The sequence below is a fragment of the Vicia villosa genome, linkage group LG2, assembly GCF_029867415.1.
Source record: "Vicia villosa cultivar HV-30 ecotype Madison, WI linkage group LG2, Vvil1.0, whole genome shotgun sequence".
NCBI classification, from domain to species: Eukaryota; Viridiplantae; Streptophyta; class Magnoliopsida; order Fabales; family Fabaceae; genus Vicia; species Vicia villosa.
Window position 1 is genome coordinate 88247241 of NC_081181.1, and position 19689 is coordinate 88266929.

General features: G+C 34.8%; 2 protein-coding genes across 2 annotated transcripts; both read left to right on the forward strand.

Annotated features, from left to right (window-relative positions):
* The first annotated feature begins 299 nt into the window (after nucleotides 1-299).
* On the forward strand, nucleotides 300-18417 carry LOC131651623 (uncharacterized). Its single transcript, XM_058921285.1, has 12 exons — nucleotides 300-693; nucleotides 904-981; nucleotides 2003-2085; nucleotides 14664-14699; nucleotides 14782-15334; nucleotides 15752-16267; nucleotides 16349-16465; nucleotides 16510-16596; nucleotides 16734-16826; nucleotides 16910-17017; nucleotides 17700-18085; nucleotides 18177-18417. Exons 6-11 carry the CDS (start codon nucleotides 15911-15913, stop codon nucleotides 17991-17993), a joined length of 1056 nt encoding a protein of 351 aa, XP_058777268.1. The 5' UTR covers nucleotides 300-693; nucleotides 904-981; nucleotides 2003-2085; nucleotides 14664-14699; nucleotides 14782-15334; nucleotides 15752-15910; the 3' UTR covers nucleotides 17994-18085; nucleotides 18177-18417.
* Nucleotides 10922-12391, forward strand: LOC131649538 (uncharacterized). The gene has a single exon (XM_058919298.1). The coding sequence runs from the start codon at nucleotides 10922-10924 to the stop codon at nucleotides 12389-12391; it is 1470 nt and encodes a 489-aa protein (XP_058775281.1).
* Nucleotides 18418-19689: the final 1272 nt, after the last annotated feature.

Below are 19689 nucleotides of genomic sequence, written 5' to 3' on the forward strand. Positions count from 1 at the left end.
CTGCATGGCCTTATTGATGATAGACACAAAAAGTGAGGCTGCAACTAAGCATTGACATGTCAAAGATAAGTGTTTACACTACAACATTTTTATCCTACGGCAACGCCTAATTTTAAGGTGGTAAAAACGCCGTACTCGTAGAGAGTAATAGACAACAAATTTTATATTTTGTTGGGGTAGGGTATATATTTCTTACAAATTTTATGTTAACGGTTAAAAACCGTTCTCGTAGATCACAAAAAATGGCATATATCAACAACGGATTGAAACCCTTCTAATATATATTTTTTGATATTTAATAAAATATTTATTATAAGAAAAATTTCATTTGGCTTAATTGAAGATATGACTATTCTAATTCTCAATAAGCACCGTTCCCTTTCCAAATATTAGTGAGCGCTAATCTAAATTGTGGCCGTTCCCTTTCCAAAATTTCTTGAGCGCTAAAATCCCAAATCTTCCCTCCCAACAAATTTGCTTGACTCTTCTTCAACCAAAACAATCAGAATAAACCCTAACCCTTTCATTCTTCAAGCTAATCAATCTAAACCTAACCCTTTCTTCTCATCACACACGATTCTCTCTTGCGTGTCCGATTTGTCAATACGGATTGGATCTCTTGTGTAAGCTTCATTGCCTTGGTCACTCGAGAACGAAGGTTAACGAAGAACACAACAGTCACTCACGAACGAGGTATCACCACTTCTTAGTTCAACCGGTTTATATTTCATTATCTAGGTAATCTTTAATTTGTACCCCTTTCTCATCTCTCTGGGACTGTACGTGGCAAGCAATACAGTCGAACTCGGGAACTTTCTCTCTGCACTTTTATCACTAACAAAATGATTGGTGGAATCAATTCATAAATTGAAACTAATGTTATTTTGAATTGTTGATTTTTAGGGTTTAAGTTTTTTAGTTATTGGTGTCCTCAAGGGTTGCAGAAATTTCAAGGGTTGGCATACTCAACTGCAGTAACTGGTGAGTTTCCTAACTTTTGAGTGTTAAGGTGATGAGTAACTACAATTGACATGATAATAAATTACTTCTAACTTTTCATTAGAGTTAGAGATCATGATTCAGAGTGTTATTATGTCAATAGATATGAGTGTTGCTTCATTTACTTGAACTTGTTTCTACATGATGGTTTCTTTGTGCTTGTTCTTTATTTTTAGGCAATTAGAGAATAGTTTGTCTTAATGTTAGAGAAATCAAGGTGATTGTATGATGAACGTGATAACTTAAGCTAGTGTGTTGAACAAGTCTATCTTTGTAGGGATTTTATTTAGCTATATTAATACTTTTAACTTTTCGGTTGAAGATAAACTTAAGCTACTTGTACATTGTTGAAACACATCTATGTTTATACGGAAATAGAATCTTCATGTTATAGTATTAGCTTCATGTGTAAACCAAAATTGTGATATATTTCATTTTTTCCACTACTTTATGTTTTTTATGTATTTCATAAAGCTCAGTTACTACACTGCCTGCAAGTAAACACCTCCAGCCACTTTGAGTTCAATGAATTTGTTTTAGTTGCCTCTATTCAAGGAGAGGGTTTATGTTTTAGTTTATGAGTTATATTTAAATTGAATTGAATTTTTATACATCACTCAACAATAAATTATTTTTGGCTAATCTCAATAACTCTACAAACTACTTTACCATCCTTTCCACTCATTGTGCAAGTGTGAAATCTATAGGGTCTGCAAATGAACCTCTTTTTATTTCAAATTATTCTGTGTTTCAATCATTTTCACTCCCTATTTCAAATTATTGTTTGTGTTTATAACATTATTTCCTCAATTTCACTACCGGTATATGCTACAACAACAATAGTAGTAGAAACCAATCTCTTTATTTCTTTTCTGCTAACATCTCAGCATGCTGCCCCAAGTTCTTTGCTGTTAATCTCTGTCAATCTGCATTCAATTTATTTCAAAAAAGCAGTAACTGCCAATTTTACTTGAAATTTGAATGGACATGCACAAAATTGCAGATAATTGAACTTGTGAAGAAGCACATACTGACTGCAGGACCAAAGCATTTTCCTTTCACTATTCCACCTCTACATCTATAAAGGTTTGGTTGTCCATTTTTATTACTCTAATGCTTATATTTTATTTTGTTGTTGGAGTTTGAATTGGAATTTTTTTGGATATGATATCTTTGATTGCAATATATTCTTAGCATCGCTGCATGCTTATGGATTCCCTTCTTAGCATCACAGTTTACTTCCTCTCCCAATATGTTTTTTTGAACTTAGTTTTACTATAAATTAATGAATTATAGTATATAGTCAATTACAAACTTAAAAAACAAAAACCAGTTTTCACTAAATTAATGTTAAATATGAATTCTGAATGTGAGCTGTTAAAACTTCCTTTTAGTGTCACAATATGTGTTTCTTCTTAATGATTTTTCTTCTAATGTGCTAATTATCTTAATTTTAAATTTCATATCCAGTGATAAAGGATTGATAATTTGACATGAATTAGTTCATGGAAACAAAAATATGATTTATAAGAGCTAAAACTTCATTTTCTTATGCCATATAAAACAAATATGACAATAATATATAGTGGTGAGTGTGGTGAGGACCGCCACTGTTTTTTAGATGTGCTTGTATTGAATTAGATCCACTTTAGTGAGGCTAATTGTATGGTAATTTTCTGGTTGATACTGACAATCTATTTATCTCATGTGAGAGCTTTAAATTGAAGTTTGAATATATAATCTGTTAGACGCTGGCCTGAGGATCTAGAGGGGGGGTGAATAGATCTCACAGAGTTTTTCGGAATTATTTCGAACTAAAGCGAAAGCGGTTCTGAATCGACTTGCGTCTATTCCAGACCGTTATTGCAAGGGTCGTATATTTGACAAAACCACAAGATAATTGAGATTAACGATGAAGTGATATGTTATCGAATCAATACGTTTCACAGCTGAAAATCAATTAACTTCTAAATTGACAAACTTTGGTTTGCAATGCAGTAATAATGGAATAAGCAAAAAGACAAACACTTTGTCGATCCTTTGAATCTTCTTCCCCCTTAATCTTGAGCCAGATCAAGGTGATCCAAGAGCTTCACTTGATCCCTTTTCTGTAGTGTCTTGAATTGCCTCGAACCCTTGTTCTTCAATCTTCACACTCAGATGGATCCTCGATGAAACCTCTTGATAAAAACCCCCAAGAAACACCTATCTTGGAGGACAAAACCCTCGGATTTTATTCACCAAAAACCCCACAAATCTTCACCCACTAGGAATCTTCAATTCTGTTCCATGGACGTTATCGAACTCGATCACTAACCCTCAACGCAAGAATTATTATGTGTAATTGTGTTGGAGATGACGAAGAACGAAGATGAGAAGCCTTTGTGTATCTTTCAGTCGTTGGTGTTCTGTGCAATAATTGAACCTTGGACAATATATATATGAGAGCTGGTATGTTGGAGCAGAGTGAACACATGATTTGGGAAGTTTTTAGCAGATAGGTCGACCTACCTTGGTGCTTAGGTCGACCTAACAGAGGTAAAAATGAGTCAAAATGAATTTGTTGCCAGTTGGGTCGACCCATTTGTAGGTTAGGTCGACCTAGAATCAATTAATTCAGCTTTTTGAAGATTTCTTCAGATTAGGTCGACCTGTGGATGTGAGTGGGTCGACCTAACAGTGATATGAGAAAAACTCTTCAGTTTAGGTCGACCTGGGAGTGTGGTTAGGTCGACCTACTTGTGGTATTTCTGAATCTTTCTTGTTTTCTTAGTTTTGAGTCGACCTAGATATATTGCAGGTCGACCTGATTTGTCTTGAATAGCCAACCTAGCATTTCCTTGAATTCTTTTGCTTAAGCCTTGTTGTTTGTTTGCTTGTGGAGTTTGCCATGGATCAAAAACTTCTTTGTGAATGTGACCTTGTATTTACATTCTCCCCCTTTTTGATGATGGCAAACACTCAATGAAATCTCATGATGATAAACAATCAGTGACATCTCTAGCAGAACAAGTAGTGATTGCTCCCCCATACTCTCAGCATCCATAACTAAGCTCCCCCGTACTCTCAGCATCTATTCCCCGTACTCTCAGCATCTATCTCCCCCTTTGACAACATCAAAAAAAAGAAATGCACGAGTAATAGAAACAAAAGACAGTATAAAATAGATAAGGCAGGAACGTAACACACATAATCGTTAACAGAAGCAAGTAGAGGTGACATAATATCCAAAAAAAACTTTTAATGTTACAACCAAGCACACATAATATTCAGACAGATTTAAAAGAAAACTAAACTAAGTACTTAGAAATCTTTAGTAAATATTCATGACAATGATGGAATGAGATGTGATGATATGATGGAATGAAAAGATATGCATCCTAACGCCTTCCCCGTCTTCCTCTTCCTCTTTGAAATGTTTGAGGAAGATCTTCTTCAACTTGTTCCAACAGATCAAGCACGGAGTGGTTTAGAGTATTGAAGCTTTGACTTATGTTGGCATGACGATGCAGTGTCGTTTCCTCAAATTGATTCTGTCTTAGAGTCGAGTTGGAGGCAAAAGTCTCAAAATCGCTTTTGTGGTCTTGAACTAAGTTGTACAACGATTGATATTGTCGTTGTTGTTCTTCATAGCGATCTTGTTGGAGCTGTTGCATTTGTTGGAATTGGAGCTGTTGTGTGTCGAAGTGTTGTTGTTGTAGGAGTTGCATATTCTCTAACATGGAAATGATGTTGGTTTGATCCGGCGGAGGCGGAGCCGTGTATCCCCAAGGGATATCCTCTTGTTGTGAAGGAACATATCTCCAATTTGCATCCGTATCTTGTGCAACATCTTCCATGTGGTGATCATCATCATTTGCATTGTCTTGATCAAGTCCTTCTTCTTCATTTCCTGCATTGTTTCCAAACTCCGTGGGATCATCATAATTGTAAATAACCTTCCCTGTTCCCTTTTGAATGAGATAGTAGGTTTTCCTAACTGGATTCCAATGGTATCCCATAAGAGTCAAGGTGGTTTGTGAGAATTCTTGAGATTGGTGTATGCTGATGTAGTGTAAGTGATCAAGCCGCATGCCGAAATGATTGACAATTGTTTGAATGATTGATCCATAACACAGGGCTGTAGTTTTCTGTTGGACCTCATCAAACTTAGCAGCTAGGAAGTAAGGCCAATGTATACGCGTTCTGTTTTGCAGCAGATACATGAGCACAACTTCATTCCTTTCAATTCTTGAGTACCCTCCTGCTCTTGGTCGAATGATTCTTGAGATGACCCAATTTAGGAGCCTAGGATCTCGCTTCAGGTGACCGGCTGTTATTGTTTCATTAGGTCTGTCAAATACGGAAGGGTCTTTGAGGATAGACTTCATGTAGGCCACATGGTCATAGTTTCCCGGTACATCCCCGTCTTCCATACAAAATTCATCACCTACAATTTTGAGACCAAAGATACTAATCCAAGCCCGTTTGTAAACAACATGCGACCTAGAACCCATTTTGAATCGGAAATTACAACCATCCCTTTTGTAAATCCTGCATAGAAAGCCCTGACGGTATTTTCACAGTACGGAGTATCACATTGCACTAAGGGATGAATGTTTTGATGTTCAATCAAAGCAGCGACATCGGGGATATGCATGTTTTTGACAAGATTTGGATCATAGGTATATTGCTTAACAATTTTTCTTTTCATCTGTCATTTCTCAAAATTTTCCCTACAATCAGGATGAACAAGAGCACTTACCGGTTGAGATGATGAACCAGAGGCAATTTCCTTTCCCTTTCTTGATTTTGGAGGCATGGTTGTTGATGATTTGTGTGAGAGGGATGATTTTTGACACTCTTTGAACTTGAGGAATTAGGGTTGGCCGTACACAATGATATGAGAATGAGTGGGAAAGAAAAGAGGAATGATTATGAATGAATGGGGATGGGTCGGGTCGACCAACAGACCCAAATTTGGGAATTTTTGAAGCAGTAGGTCGACCTAAATGAAGGCTGGGTCGACCTGACAGAAGCAGTGAGAAAAAGGATCAATTTAGGTCGACCTAAAATATGGGTAGGTCGACGTAACTGAGCATTTTTGGTTTCTGCTGAAAGTTTTCTTCTGTAGGTCGACTCAGATGCAAGGTAGGTCGACCTAAGTTGCTTCAAATGTTTGAAATGCCTTAGGGATGTTACTATATGATGCATTTAAGCTTAGTTACTTGCTTGTATGCCCAAAACATGATATGTTATGTATGGATATGATAGACACATATATGTAATTGAGATATATGGATAAACATACATGAAGTCACTATAAGCATGTTAATTGATAGCATATTATAGTATCAATAAAATTTTTGGAAGTGAACAATAAACATGTTACCGCTTTCTCAATGTGTAGGTGTTTTGTCATCATTATGTGGGATCTTCTTGTCAATGTGCCACAATCCTAGGTTTGATGATGAATTTGTCTTGATAGAATGTTTCATGTCTTGGTTGCTTGATTTTGCGAAAAACTCATCTAGTATCGATTACTTGATGTTCTCCCGGATGTGAGACAGAGTCCCAAACATTATTCTGCTTAGAATAGGTTTAAATTTCCTTGCAATGCAATTTGCCAATTGCTCATCAAGTAATGCGTCCTTTGTGTTTTTCGGGTTAACTTGTATTTGTGATGTATCTTATACATTAGTGGTGGCCAGGTCACCTACATTTCCTTTGCCAAGAATAGTTCTTCATAGATGACATACCAAAAGTGATATGTCTCCCTTTATGTGTCTTGAGCATCAGCTATCACGGAACCACCACCTTTCGGCGATGTCAAGACACTTTTTCTGCAAAATTAATTTAGAATGGAAGGTCCCCAATCTTCATTGGGTCCTAGGTGGTGAGTACAGAAGTTGTTGCACTTAGGCAACCATTGAAATACTCCTTTAGGAACTAAAATTATCCTAAATTTGCATTTTTCAATGGTATGTCCCTTTTTGCAACAATAATGACAGGTAATATGATGAGAATATGCTGTTTTGCTAGTTGATACTTTTGGTACAAAAGTGTATTTACTATATAACGGAGTATACGATCTTTTGAACTTATTTGGATCAACCGCAAAAGTCACTTTTGGTTGTAGAGCCTTGTCTAACTTGGCTTTTAGATCTCTTACTTCTTTTTGCCAAATGTGACATGTCTCACAACCAAACCATGATGTAGGATCTATTTCAACTTTATCCTTTTGAATGTCTAGCATAGATTGTTTTAAAGCTTCCATATCCTTTTCGGTTTTCTCAACTTTTGATCCAAGATATGAAAAGATTTTCTTATTTGAGGCCAAAAGTTTGAAAGCTTCAATTGCATCTCTATGTAATTCTTCAAAAGCAAGTTTTAGTTGAGAATGAGATACCTTATCTATGAGTTCAGGTTTAAGATGACTTACAGCTTTCTTTTTCTTGTGTTGATGAGCCATAAGGCATAAGTTTGCTGATTCTTCTTCATCGCTTGATGAGCTTTCACTAGATGAATCACTTTCCCATGCTATGTAGGCTCTCTTAGATTTGTTATGACCTTTGCTTTGGTTCTTCTTTTTTTCCTTCTTAAGGTATGGACAATCCGGTTTGTAGTGACCGGCTTTCCTACAATTAAAGCAAGGGCCTTTGATTTTTCCTTTGTTGTCGTCATCTTGTCTGAACTTGTTTGATTGCTTTCTATAGTTGATCAAGCCTTTGTAAGAATGTTTTGCTCCATTTTTCTTTAGATATTTGTTGTATCTTCGCACAAACAGTCCCATTTCCTCATCATCGGAGTCTTCGTCATCACTTGTATCACTATCCTCTAGCTCTTGTCTTGAGGTCTTGGAGCTTGAAGCTTTTAGAGCTATTGACTTCTTCTCTACCTCTTTCTCCATGTTCTTTTCTTTCTTTGCCCTTTTCTCATGCTTGTCAAGGCATTTAAGGTGTTGCTCATGCTCCTCTAGTTTACCAAAGAGAGTGGTAATGTCTAAGGTGTTTAGATCATTTGCTTCCTTTATTGCTGTAACCTTGGGTTTCCATTCCCTATTCAAGCATCTTAAGATTTTGTTAGTAGCAACTGCATTGGAAACAGGTCTATCAAGAGAATTTAACCGATTTTTCAGGTGAACGAATCTCTTCTGCATGTTTTCGATGGATTCACCATCTTCCATGTGGAAGAGTTCGAACTCTTGAGTTAACGTATTGATCCTAGCTAGTTTGACATCATCCGTTCCCTCGTGGGCAACTTGCAATGTGTCCCACATAGCTTTAGCGGATCTACAATGGGAAACGCGATAGTATTCATCAACTCCTAGAGCTGAGATTAGAATGTTTCTCGCTTTCCAATCTTATGCATATCTCTTTTCATCTTCAGCATCCCAAGTATTTTCTGGTTTTGGAACAACTGCACCAGCTGCATTTGTCATGGTGATCTGAAAGGGACCATTGACAATAGCTGTCCAGATGTTCCTATCAATTGCATTGATGTGGACACACATACAATCCTTCCAATAGCCATAGTTTTCACCGTTGAAAACTGGAGCTCTATTGTGAGCCCCTTTAGGTCCGGAAGCCATCTTTCCAATAAGTGTTTCACGTAGCACGGAATAAACCAGAGCTCTTGATGCCACTTGTTAGACACTGGCCTGAGGATCTAGAGGGGGGGTGAATAGATCTCACAGAGTTTTTCGGAATTATTTCGAACTAAAGCGAAAGCGGTTCTGAATCGACTTGCGTCTATTTCAGACCGTTATTGCAAGGGTCGTATATATGACAAAACCACAAGATAATTGAGATTAACGATGAAGTGATATGTTATCGAATCAATACGTTTCACAGCTGAAAACCAATTAACTTCTAAATTGACAAACTTTGGTTTGCAATGCAGTAATAATGGAATAAGCAAAAAGACAAACACTTGGTGATAATGTTCAAATTGATGATGATTCAAGATGTGGTGAATTGTGATGTTTATGCAGAACCTTAATTCACAATTTTAACACTAGAATCGTTAATCAATTTTGCAATTATGACCAAGTATGAACAGAACGTAAATGAAAAGATAAAAGCGACAAGAACACGATATTTGTTCAGGCAGTTCGTCGATCGTCCTCGCTACGACTACGTCTGCCCCCAATTCCAAATTGAAATTGGGAAATCTTCCATTAATGTTGAAAGTAGTATATACAAAGAAGAAAACAAAGCGATAAACAATAAACCGAATTTGTCGATCCTTTGAATCTTCTTCCCCCTTAATCTTAAGCCAGATCAAGGTGATCCAAGAGCTTCACTTGATCCTTTTTCTGCAGTGTCTTGAATTGCCTTGAACCCTTGTTCTTCAATCTTCACACTCAGATGGATCCTCGATGAAACCTCTTGATAAAAACCCCCAAGAAACACCTATCTTTGAGGACAAAACCCTCGGATTTTATTCACCAAAAACACCACAAATCTTCACCCACTAGGAATCTTCAATTCCGTTCCATGGACGTTATCGAACTCGATCACTAACCCTCAACGCAAGAATGATTATGTGTAATTGTGTTGGAGATGACGAAGAACGAAGATGAGAAGCCTTTGTGTATCTTTCAGTCGTTGGTGTTCTGTGCAATAATTGAACCTTGGACAATATATATATGAGAGCTAGTATGTTGGAGCAGAGTGAACACGTGATTTGGGAAGTTTTTAGCAGATAGGTCGACCTACCTTGGTGCTTAGGTCGACCTAACAGAGGTAAAAATGAGTCAAAATGAATTTGTTGCCAGTTGGGTCGACCCATTTGTAGGTTAGGTCGACCTAGAATCAGTTAATTCAGCTTTTTGAAGATTTCTTCAGATTAGGTTGACCTGTGGATGTGAGTGGGTCGACCTAACAGTGATATGAGAAAAACTCTTCAGTTTAGGTCGACCTGGGAGTGTGGTTAGGTCGACCTACTTGTGGTATTTCTGAATCTTTCTTGTTTTCTTAGTTTTGAGTCGACCTAGATATATTGCAGGTCGACCTGATTTGTCTTGAATAGCCAACCTAGCATTTCCTTGAGTTCTTTTGCTTAAGCCTTGTTGTTTGTTTGCTTGTGGAGTTTGCCATGGATCAAAAACTTCTTTGTGAATGTGACCTTGTATTTACATAATCCATTATTTTAATGTAGTTTTTATAATTGACTTAATTATAATAATTTGTAAATGCTAGAAATCCATAATAAAATTGGATGGTATTGGGTAAATTTGCAATACAAAAATTAATGACTGAAGTATGATTGTTAGTCATGTAGTTTTTATATTATAATGTAGTTTTTTTTCTTGAGTTTCACTTAGGATTTCATGTCTGTCCAACACTTTTCATGGTTGGATGCTTAGACTATTATGATTGTTAGTCATGTACATGTTACAAAATGTTGGATTTAGGTAAGATTTGTGTAAATTTTAAATTTGATATCAAGTATATAGAAGATTCATATTGTAAATATAGCATAGAGAATTACAAACTAGAACAATTTTCTTACTGTGATAATACCCTTACTGACATGAGAAGGAATCTCTCTTGTCAGTATCAAAATCCACTCTAAAACTAGTATATCTTGCGTCTTGGATTTTAATGAATCGAGTCGAATCAAGTTACAAATAATTTGCATCAAACTTGAATCAATTTTAATCAAATTTGATTCGGTTTGATGATTCATTTCCAACCCCGATGATTCGCGACTAACTCGAATCGAGTTTAACATATTTGATTTAGTTCGAATCCTTTCCATTCTTGATGATTCATATCAAACTTGAATCAAGCTTAATCAAATTTGACTCGGTTCGACTCAGTCCGATCCCGATGATTCGCGACTAACTCTAATTATGTTGTAACTAATATAATTAAAACTTTAATATTTTGTCTTGCTTTCACTTTTTTTCATATATGGTAGTCTCCTCACAATCTCGATGGACAAGGAATGGACAAAGTTAAACCCCGCGACTAAAGAGTATCAAAGTGGTCTTGATTTTTTTCTAGATTATGCATACACCAAAGGAAAACCCCGCGGGAAAGAGATTTCGTGTCCTTGTGCTAAATGTTACAATAGCAAATGGTTTACGAGGAATGAAGTAAGAAATCATCTAACTGCATTTGGATTTCAAAAGGGATATGATATTTGGGTTCAACATGGGGAGAAGAAACCGAAACCTAGTGATCTTAATGATAATAATATGAATCATAAAGAGGATAAAATTGATGATATTGATGGCCTATTGCATGAAAGATTTAGAGATGTTGTACAAGAAGAAAATGAAGTGAATGTAGGCCTCAACGAAGATGCAAAAAAGTTCTACAATCTAGTCGAAGAAGCCAAACAAGATTTGTATCCAGGTTGCAAAAACTTCTCTAAATTGCCGTTCACCATTCGTCTTTATTTATTGAAATGCCTTTATGGTTGGAGCAACGTATCATTCAATGCTCTCTTAGAGTTGTTGAGAGAAGCTATGCCTTCATTGAACATCCCTGATTCGTTCAACAAAACTAAAGGCATGATAAGGGACTTAGGGTTGGATTATAAGAAGATCGATGCGTGCCCTAATGATTGCATGCTATATTGGAAAGATCAAGAGAATGATACTTCTTGTCGTGTTTGTGGTGCTCCACGGTGGAATGAAGATGTAAAAGGAAATGATGAAGTTGAAAAAAATCATAAGTCTCATAAAGTTCCTTTGAAAGTTTTGAGACACTTTCCTTTGATTCCTAGACTTCAACGGCTGTTTATGTGTTCAAAGACGGATAACTCATTAAGATGGCATGATGAAGAGCGTTCTAAAGATGGGAAGTTGAGGCACCCTGCAGATGGAGAAGCATGGAAAGAATTTGATAAATGTCATTCTGAATTTGCTGATGAGTCGCGTAATATAAGACTTGGATTGGCTAGCGACGGATTTAATCCATTTCGAACCATGAATTTGTCTTATAGTACTTGGCCTGTGGTATTAATACCATATAACTTTCCACCTTGGTGGTGCATGAAACCTGAATATTCTATGTTGTCTTTATTAATCCCTGGACCATTTTCACCAGGGAATAACATTGATGTGTACCTTCAACCATTGATAGAAGAGTTGAAAGTGTTATGGGATTTGGGTGTAGAAACATATGATGCATCACTAATTCAAACTTTCCAAATGCGGGCAGCTCTCTTGTGGACTATTAGTGACTTTCCTGGGTATGCTATGTTGAGTGGGTGGAGTACAAAAGGGAAACTAGCATGTCCTTGTTGTAATTATGACACTAATTCTACATATTTGAAATATAGTAAAAAGGTGTGTTATATGGATCATCGTGTGTTTTTGCCCGAGGATCATAAATATAGGTCAAATTCTAGGAATTTCAATGGTAGCATAGAAGATAGGCCACCACCAGAGTTGTAACTGGGGAACAAATCTCGGAGAAACTAAAGGACGTCAACAATGCTTTTTGTAGGCTGCAAAAGAAAAGTAAAAATGGTCCATGGAAGAAAAAATCAATATTTTTTGAGTTACCATATTGGAAGCATAATACTTACGCCACAACCTTGATGTGATGCACATAGAGAAAAACATATTTGATAGTATAATTGGGACATTGTTGGATATTCCTGGAAAAACAAAAGATCATAAAAATGCACGTTTAGACTTGAAAGAGATGGGTATTAGAAAGAAACTTCACCCCAAAGAGGTTGATCAAGGAAAAAAGTCTGTGTTTGCGAAAGCATGTTTTTCCATGAATGCAAAGGAGAAAACTACTTTTTGTTCTGTATTGAAAAATGCAAAAATACCAGATGGTTGTGCTTCAAACATTTCAAGATGTGTTCAACTTGCTGAAAAGAAAGTTAGCGGATACAAGAGCCACGATGCACATTTCATGTTGCATTACTTGCTTCAAGTGGCTGTGAAAAGTACAATGCCAAACCAGGTTGCCCACCCATTAATCCGTCTTTGTTCATTTTTTCGTTGTTTATGTCAGAAAGTTATTGAGGTGGCAGATTTTGATATCTTGCAATCCGAGATTGTAGAAACACTTTGCCAATTCGAGACAATTTTCCCCCCGAGTTTCTTTGATATAATGGTTCATTTGCCAATACATCTAGTGAATGAGGTGAGAATGGGAGGACCTGTTCAATTTCGGTGGATGTACTTTCCAGAAAGATATCTAGGAAAATTGAAGGGTTACGTTCGTAATAAAAGTCGTCCTGAGGGTTCTATTACTGAGGGCTATTTAGTTGAAGAATGCTTGACATTTTGCTCTCGGTATTTGCATAATGGTGTTGAAACAAGATTCACTAGAATGACAAGGAATAGTGATAGATGTGATCCTCATGAAAATGAAAGTCCAAGGTCTTGTCTTAATGTTGGTCATCCAATTGGAGGAAAGAAAAAGGGTGAAGCAATTTCTTTGGATTGCAAGTCAAGGAGCTTGGCCCATCGTTACATCTTATTCAATCATGAAGATGTCCAAAAATTTATAAGGTAAATAAATATGTTTGTATGTTTCAATTTCCTAAAAGGAGTTGTTTTACAATAACTTTAACGGTGTAATTTTAATTGTAGTGAGCATGAAAATGCAAATTCCAATAAGAGAAAGGGGTGGAGCAAAGCAAAGAGTCAAGGGTTAGATTTTGTTGAATGGTTTAAGAAGCGTGCTTTTTTAAGTGATGTATCTGGAAACCTAAGGAAGTTATCCAATGGACCAAATAAAATTGCACGAAGTTTTTCTGGCTATGTAGTTAATGGATATAGGTTTCATACAAAACAACATGATGCTAGACGTAAAACACAAAACAGTGGTGTGACACTTGCGGCAATAACAGAAAGTTTTTCAAGTACCAAAGATGAAAATCCAATAACACAATCAATAACTTACTATGGAATGATTACAGAAATAATTGAGGTAGACTATTATGGTAAGTTGAAGTTTGTGTTATTTAGATGTGATTGGTTTGAAGGTGAAGAGGAAAAATATGGGATGACTTGTGTTTACTTCAACAAAAGATGTTATGTGGATGATCCTTTCGTATTGGCTTCTCAAGTCCACCAATGCTTCTACATTCAAGATCCTTATGATGCAAATAAACACTATGTTATGAAGTCTATTCCGAGGGATTTTTTTAACATGAATGAACAATCAAATTCCAATATCCCACAGCCGTATAATTGTGATATGTCAGATCATGCAGTAAATTTAGCTTCAAGCGATGAAATTTGTGAAGTTGATTTTGTTAGAAATGATATTCCACCAACAATTGTTGATAATTTTGTACCTGTGGCAGATGTAATAGAATCTGATGACGATTCTGATTTATAACAATTTTATGTATGTTTTGTGAATTCATTTTGAAACAGTTTATGTTTGAAACAATTTATGTTTGTTGTGAATCTAATGACGATTCTGATTTATAACAATCATTGATGTTTTCCAAGGGTATATGTTTCTAGAGTTAATTAGCTTTGAGTTTTATGTGTTTTGATGATCTTACTATATTTATTATATACGTACCTACATCTTGCATGTTGAATAGAAATTTTAATTCGCATAGTAATGTTCAGCCTTCTTTTTATTTGCATGCTTACAATAGTACTTTGTAATTTCTTGTGCAATATTATTCACAAAGTAATTTGTGATTTCTATAATAAGATTGATAAGATTACCTCTCAATTCTTTCAGTTTCAAATTTGCCTCTATGCATTAAAGTGGATTACGGTAAGATTAGTTCACACTGCATGTTGTTATTTATTTCAAATAAAAATTAATGAAAATTTATACTATGTTGTTTATGTTGTAGGAAAATGCAAAACAAGAATGATTTTGTGTTTGGTATCCAAGCTAAGTCTAGCACAGATTTAGTGCAGAAGATGAAAATCAAGGTTGAAAATGATAGATCTTTGAAAAGCAACCCAACAAATCAAGGAATCAATAATATACAAACTAATGTTGGAAATATTCAAAAGCTGGACCATCAGAAGCAATCGAAAGTAGAAGTTTCCAAGAAAATTGTTGAGCCAAGTAAATTTGTTGTTCAAAACAATAATAAGAAGCAGTTGGAAGTACAAGCCAATAAGAAAACTGTCGAGCCAAGCAAAGTGTCTGTACAGAACAGTAATATTAGGAGGCAATTTGAAGTAGAAGTCTCTAATAAAGTTGTTGAGACGAGCAAAGTTCCTGTTCAGAATATTAAGAGGAAATTGTTAGTAGAAGCCTCTAAGAAAATTGTTGAGCCGAGCAAAGTGCTTGTTAACAATAATACCAAGAAGAAATTGAAGTGTACGGTGGATCATCAAGTTAAAGGTTCAATTGAATCACGAATCTCAAAGAACATTGATGAGTAAACCAAAGAGGTAAGATCGTGTCTGACCTCAAATCTAATCCTCTTATTTAATTTTCGAATTTCATTATTTGGATGATTAAAATAGTTTTTTCTTGATTAAAGATTAATGGTAATTAATGAGATATATGCAAAGATGAGTGCATAATTTTAATCTATTTAATGTTTAAGAAAAGATGAAGTTGAACAGTGGCATATACTTGGGAGATACATTTGAAACTAAAGAAACTTTCATTTGTCAAGGCATACAGGACCGTGCTTTACTTACCTTTTGAAAAACAGAACCGTGGTTACTTGTTTTCAAAATGTTGTAGTGATAATATTATATTGTATAACATAACAGTATAATACATCTTGCATTGTATTATATAACAAAAAAGTAAGAAGCTGTGTAATGTTTCCCTAACCAAATTATGTTTATTTTAAGCAGGAAAATCAAGTCCAAGGATCAACGGTAGATCAACAAGCCTTTGCTAAGAAAAAAACTATTCCAAAGTGTCCAACCATATCACGTACTGATTATCTCAATAAAAATAAGGAACAACATGGAGTAGAGGAATTTGAAAATGAAGATATAGAAGAAAATGCAATGGAAGAATATATGGAGAATGGTAGCAACTATGATGGTGAGGAAGTTGGGGGAACAAATGTAAATAAAGCAGAAGGGAATACCTTAGGTGCTTCATCCTCAGGACTAGTACGAAAACGTGGAAAGACTTTATGTCGGAAAATTCATGCACGGGAATTCAAAGATAGACAAGAGATTACCTTGAATGAAGTAGGAATACCAATTGGGCCAGGTGAAAAGACAGTGTCTGAACTTAGTAGTTTTTTGGGGACAATAGGAAGAAATTCAAATTTATGTCCTCTCACTTTCATTAATTGGATTGCTTTGGTTAAGTATTGGGAGGAACACGAGATAGATCCCGTGTGGGAGTATGTCAATGTAATTACTTTTTTTAATTGATTGTGTGTGTTTGTTAGCATACTTTAATGTATATATCTTTCTAAATATATATTTTTGCAGGAAAAATACAATGTCCCAAAGGAAGGAAGGAAGGCTGTATTTTCTACTGTAAATGATGCTTGGAGACGATACAAATGCTCTCTTAAAAAGAAGCATTTTAGTAAGTACAAAAACTTATATTCATATTCATGTTTTACATGCTGAATTATGTGTTGCATTTTAAAAAGAAGCTAAAAAATCGTCCACAAGAGGTACCAGAAGAAGACTTTAGAAAGTTATTGGAGTATTGGAGAGATGGAAAAAATCAAGTAAGTTATATTCATATTCATGTTTTACATGCTGAATTATGTGTTGAATTAAAGTCACTTTTCAAATGCATTCTATGCTGAATGTAAAAAGTAACATTTCTTGTGGGCTTTATGACTAACATCAAACTATTATGTAGGAAGTTAGTCATCAAAATGCTCAAAATATAGCTCAACTGAAATGGAGACATCGAATGGGGAATAAAGGCTTTGCTGTTATAAGAGAAAAAATGGTATTCTTTTTAAAATTATTTAAGTGAATATTAAATTGTGTTGCTTATTAACAGTCTCATGCTCTTTGTTTTACTTGGTTTAGCGTGAATGTAATGAAGATAAAGAACCTCCGACTCAAGCTGAAATGTTTATTGCTACTCGACAAAGTAGGAAAGGAAAGGAGTTGGATCAAGAAACCAATACAGCAATTGTAAGTATTATTGCAAGTTGTTGTTGACCTTGTTTGTTTGAAAATTAGAACAGATAAAAAAGATGTGTGCTTTGGCAACTGAACAGGTATTTTACTAATGGTTCTAGAACCGATTCGAATTGCCATTACCCACACATAAACCAAATGAACCATTGTTTTTAAAACATGATAATTGATATTGTATTAGAACTCAACCATGAAAACTTGTTACCATGCTATAATATGTGTATCTGCAATCACAAATAATAGTGATAAAAATATAATTATATATCCTAACAAACTAAAAATGATACTAATTGGTCAATAAATATACAACGAAATATATATTTTGAGTTACCATTGTGACAGTCTTCCTTGCATTTAGTCATTAATATATATCTATTATTAACTTATATAGACATGTAAAAACCATTGTCATGAAGAAGTATCAACATTAGTCAATGTACCCAAAGTTCAAAGGCAGAATATTATTTGAAAAGTATCATCCATCTGGTGAATGTCCAATAATTGTAGTCTAGCTTTTATTCAGGTTGTGGTATTTTGATTGTTCTCTCTTGTATTTTGTTATGTTCTTTGACTTTTATTTACTACTACTATATTGTGTACATTGAGTATAGTGTTGATTTTGTATTCTGTTCTTTTCCTTTTATTTACTACTATTTTGTTATGTATTGTATGCTAGATAAAGCTTCAAGACTTGATTGAAAATCAAGGTAAATCTTCTTCAGAAGCTTTTGAAAGTGTATTAGGCAAACAAAAACCTGGAAGAGTGCGTTGCCACGGAAGAACCACAACACCGACTCTCTTGAAAAGAAATGAAGAAATTGCAAAACTTAAAAGAGATCATGCTGCCGAGGTCAGACATGTGATACAAGAGATGGAGGAGAGACGTCGTCAAGATAAGGAGGAAACAGAAAGAAGAATGCAGCTTCTCCTTAAGACTGTTCTGAATCAAAACACCTCAATTTGGATATAGAGGCTCTGGCAGCTTTGATATCAGCTCCTGCAACTGATGCTAATAGCGCCTTACGTTCTTCTGCGTCAACACATGCTCCAATTAATGATCAAGTAAGATTGAATTATTTTATTCTTTACATTCTAATTTTAAGGCCTTCGAATAATAATCTTATTTCAATTAAATTATACTTTTATTTTGCAGAACATGAATGATGATATGAATGGAGATTTTCAGTCATTCGGAGATGAAGAAACATAAATATAGAGATGTAGATGTTTAACTTTTTCTAGTGATTCAAGATGTTATTTTGATTAAGATGAAGATTAACATTATAGAGTTTAAGTTTACTTTTAGAGATTCAAGATGTTATTTTGGTTATGGATGATGATTGACATTCAAATATGTACATTAAAGATGTCATTTTGGTTGTGAACATGATTGACATTAGGATATATAATGAATGAATGATGTTATTTTGATATTTAATTTATTAAATATTTAATATCATATTAAAATTGTATTTGAATATTCTTATATATAAAAAAGTGAATGATGATTGATATTATTTATCAGGTTTATTAAACAAACAGATTTTATATTTAAAAAAAAATTCAGCTTTTGCAACGGTTAGAAAGTGTTTCTGTAGTTATAAAGCGTTGCTGTTTTAATTGAAGAAGAAATTGATATTAGAGTCTATAAGAACGGCTAATCATGGACTACAGTAAAAAACCGTTTCTATAGAAAGTAAAACAGTCTTTCCCTTAACTAAACCAATTGCAACGGTTATAATTTGCAAACGGGGTGCAACCGTTGTTGTTTGGCACCGTTCTCTAAAGATTATTAAACAACGTAAGACGTTGTTGTTGGATAAACAACCGTTGCGAAAGGATAAGGGAACGCCTCAGATTGGCACGGTCCAAAAACCGTTCTAATAGGCAACGACAACGGATTTTTTGGATTTTGCAACGGTTTTCGGCCGTTGCCGTATAGTAAAAATGTTGTAGTGTTAGTCTAATTCAGTTTATGATTGCTACATCAAATTGGACTTGAAAGCTAATGTTCTTACAAATAGCTTAGGCTTTGTTTCGAAGAAGTAGAAGAAAAATTAAGCGCTTATGGCATAAGCACTTATGATATAAGTGTTTATTTATGAACTATTTTTATAACAAGAGATAAAATAAAATCAAACTGTTTCTCAGATGACTTATAAGCTGTTTTCATAAACTAGTTTAGACAACTTTTAATCTGTTTTTTTAAACTATTTTAGATCATTTATGGAAATAAGCAAATAATCTATGTACATGCTATTTTAGTTCCATTGATGTGTACATTAAGCTTGAAATCCAACAGCATGAAAACCATGTGAGTATTGTATTTATTGGTTAGTTCTTGTATACCATCTCACGCAATCATTAACATCAATTTTCATGATTTATATATTGGTTAGTTCTTGTATACCATCTTCCGCATGGAAACCATGTGAGTATTGTATTTTTCTAACATAGCCTAATTCATAAGAATTGAGAAAACATGAGATGTCTAGAAAAATATCCTTCTCATTTTTATATGCATGATGATTATTATTAAGTAATGTTGACTAAATATAATGTGTTGTATAGCTTGAGTTTAATGTTAGTCAATTTTAATATTGATATTTATCTATGCTTGTAGTTTACAGTTTGGTTAAAGTTTAGTTAATTTTAATATTGATAAT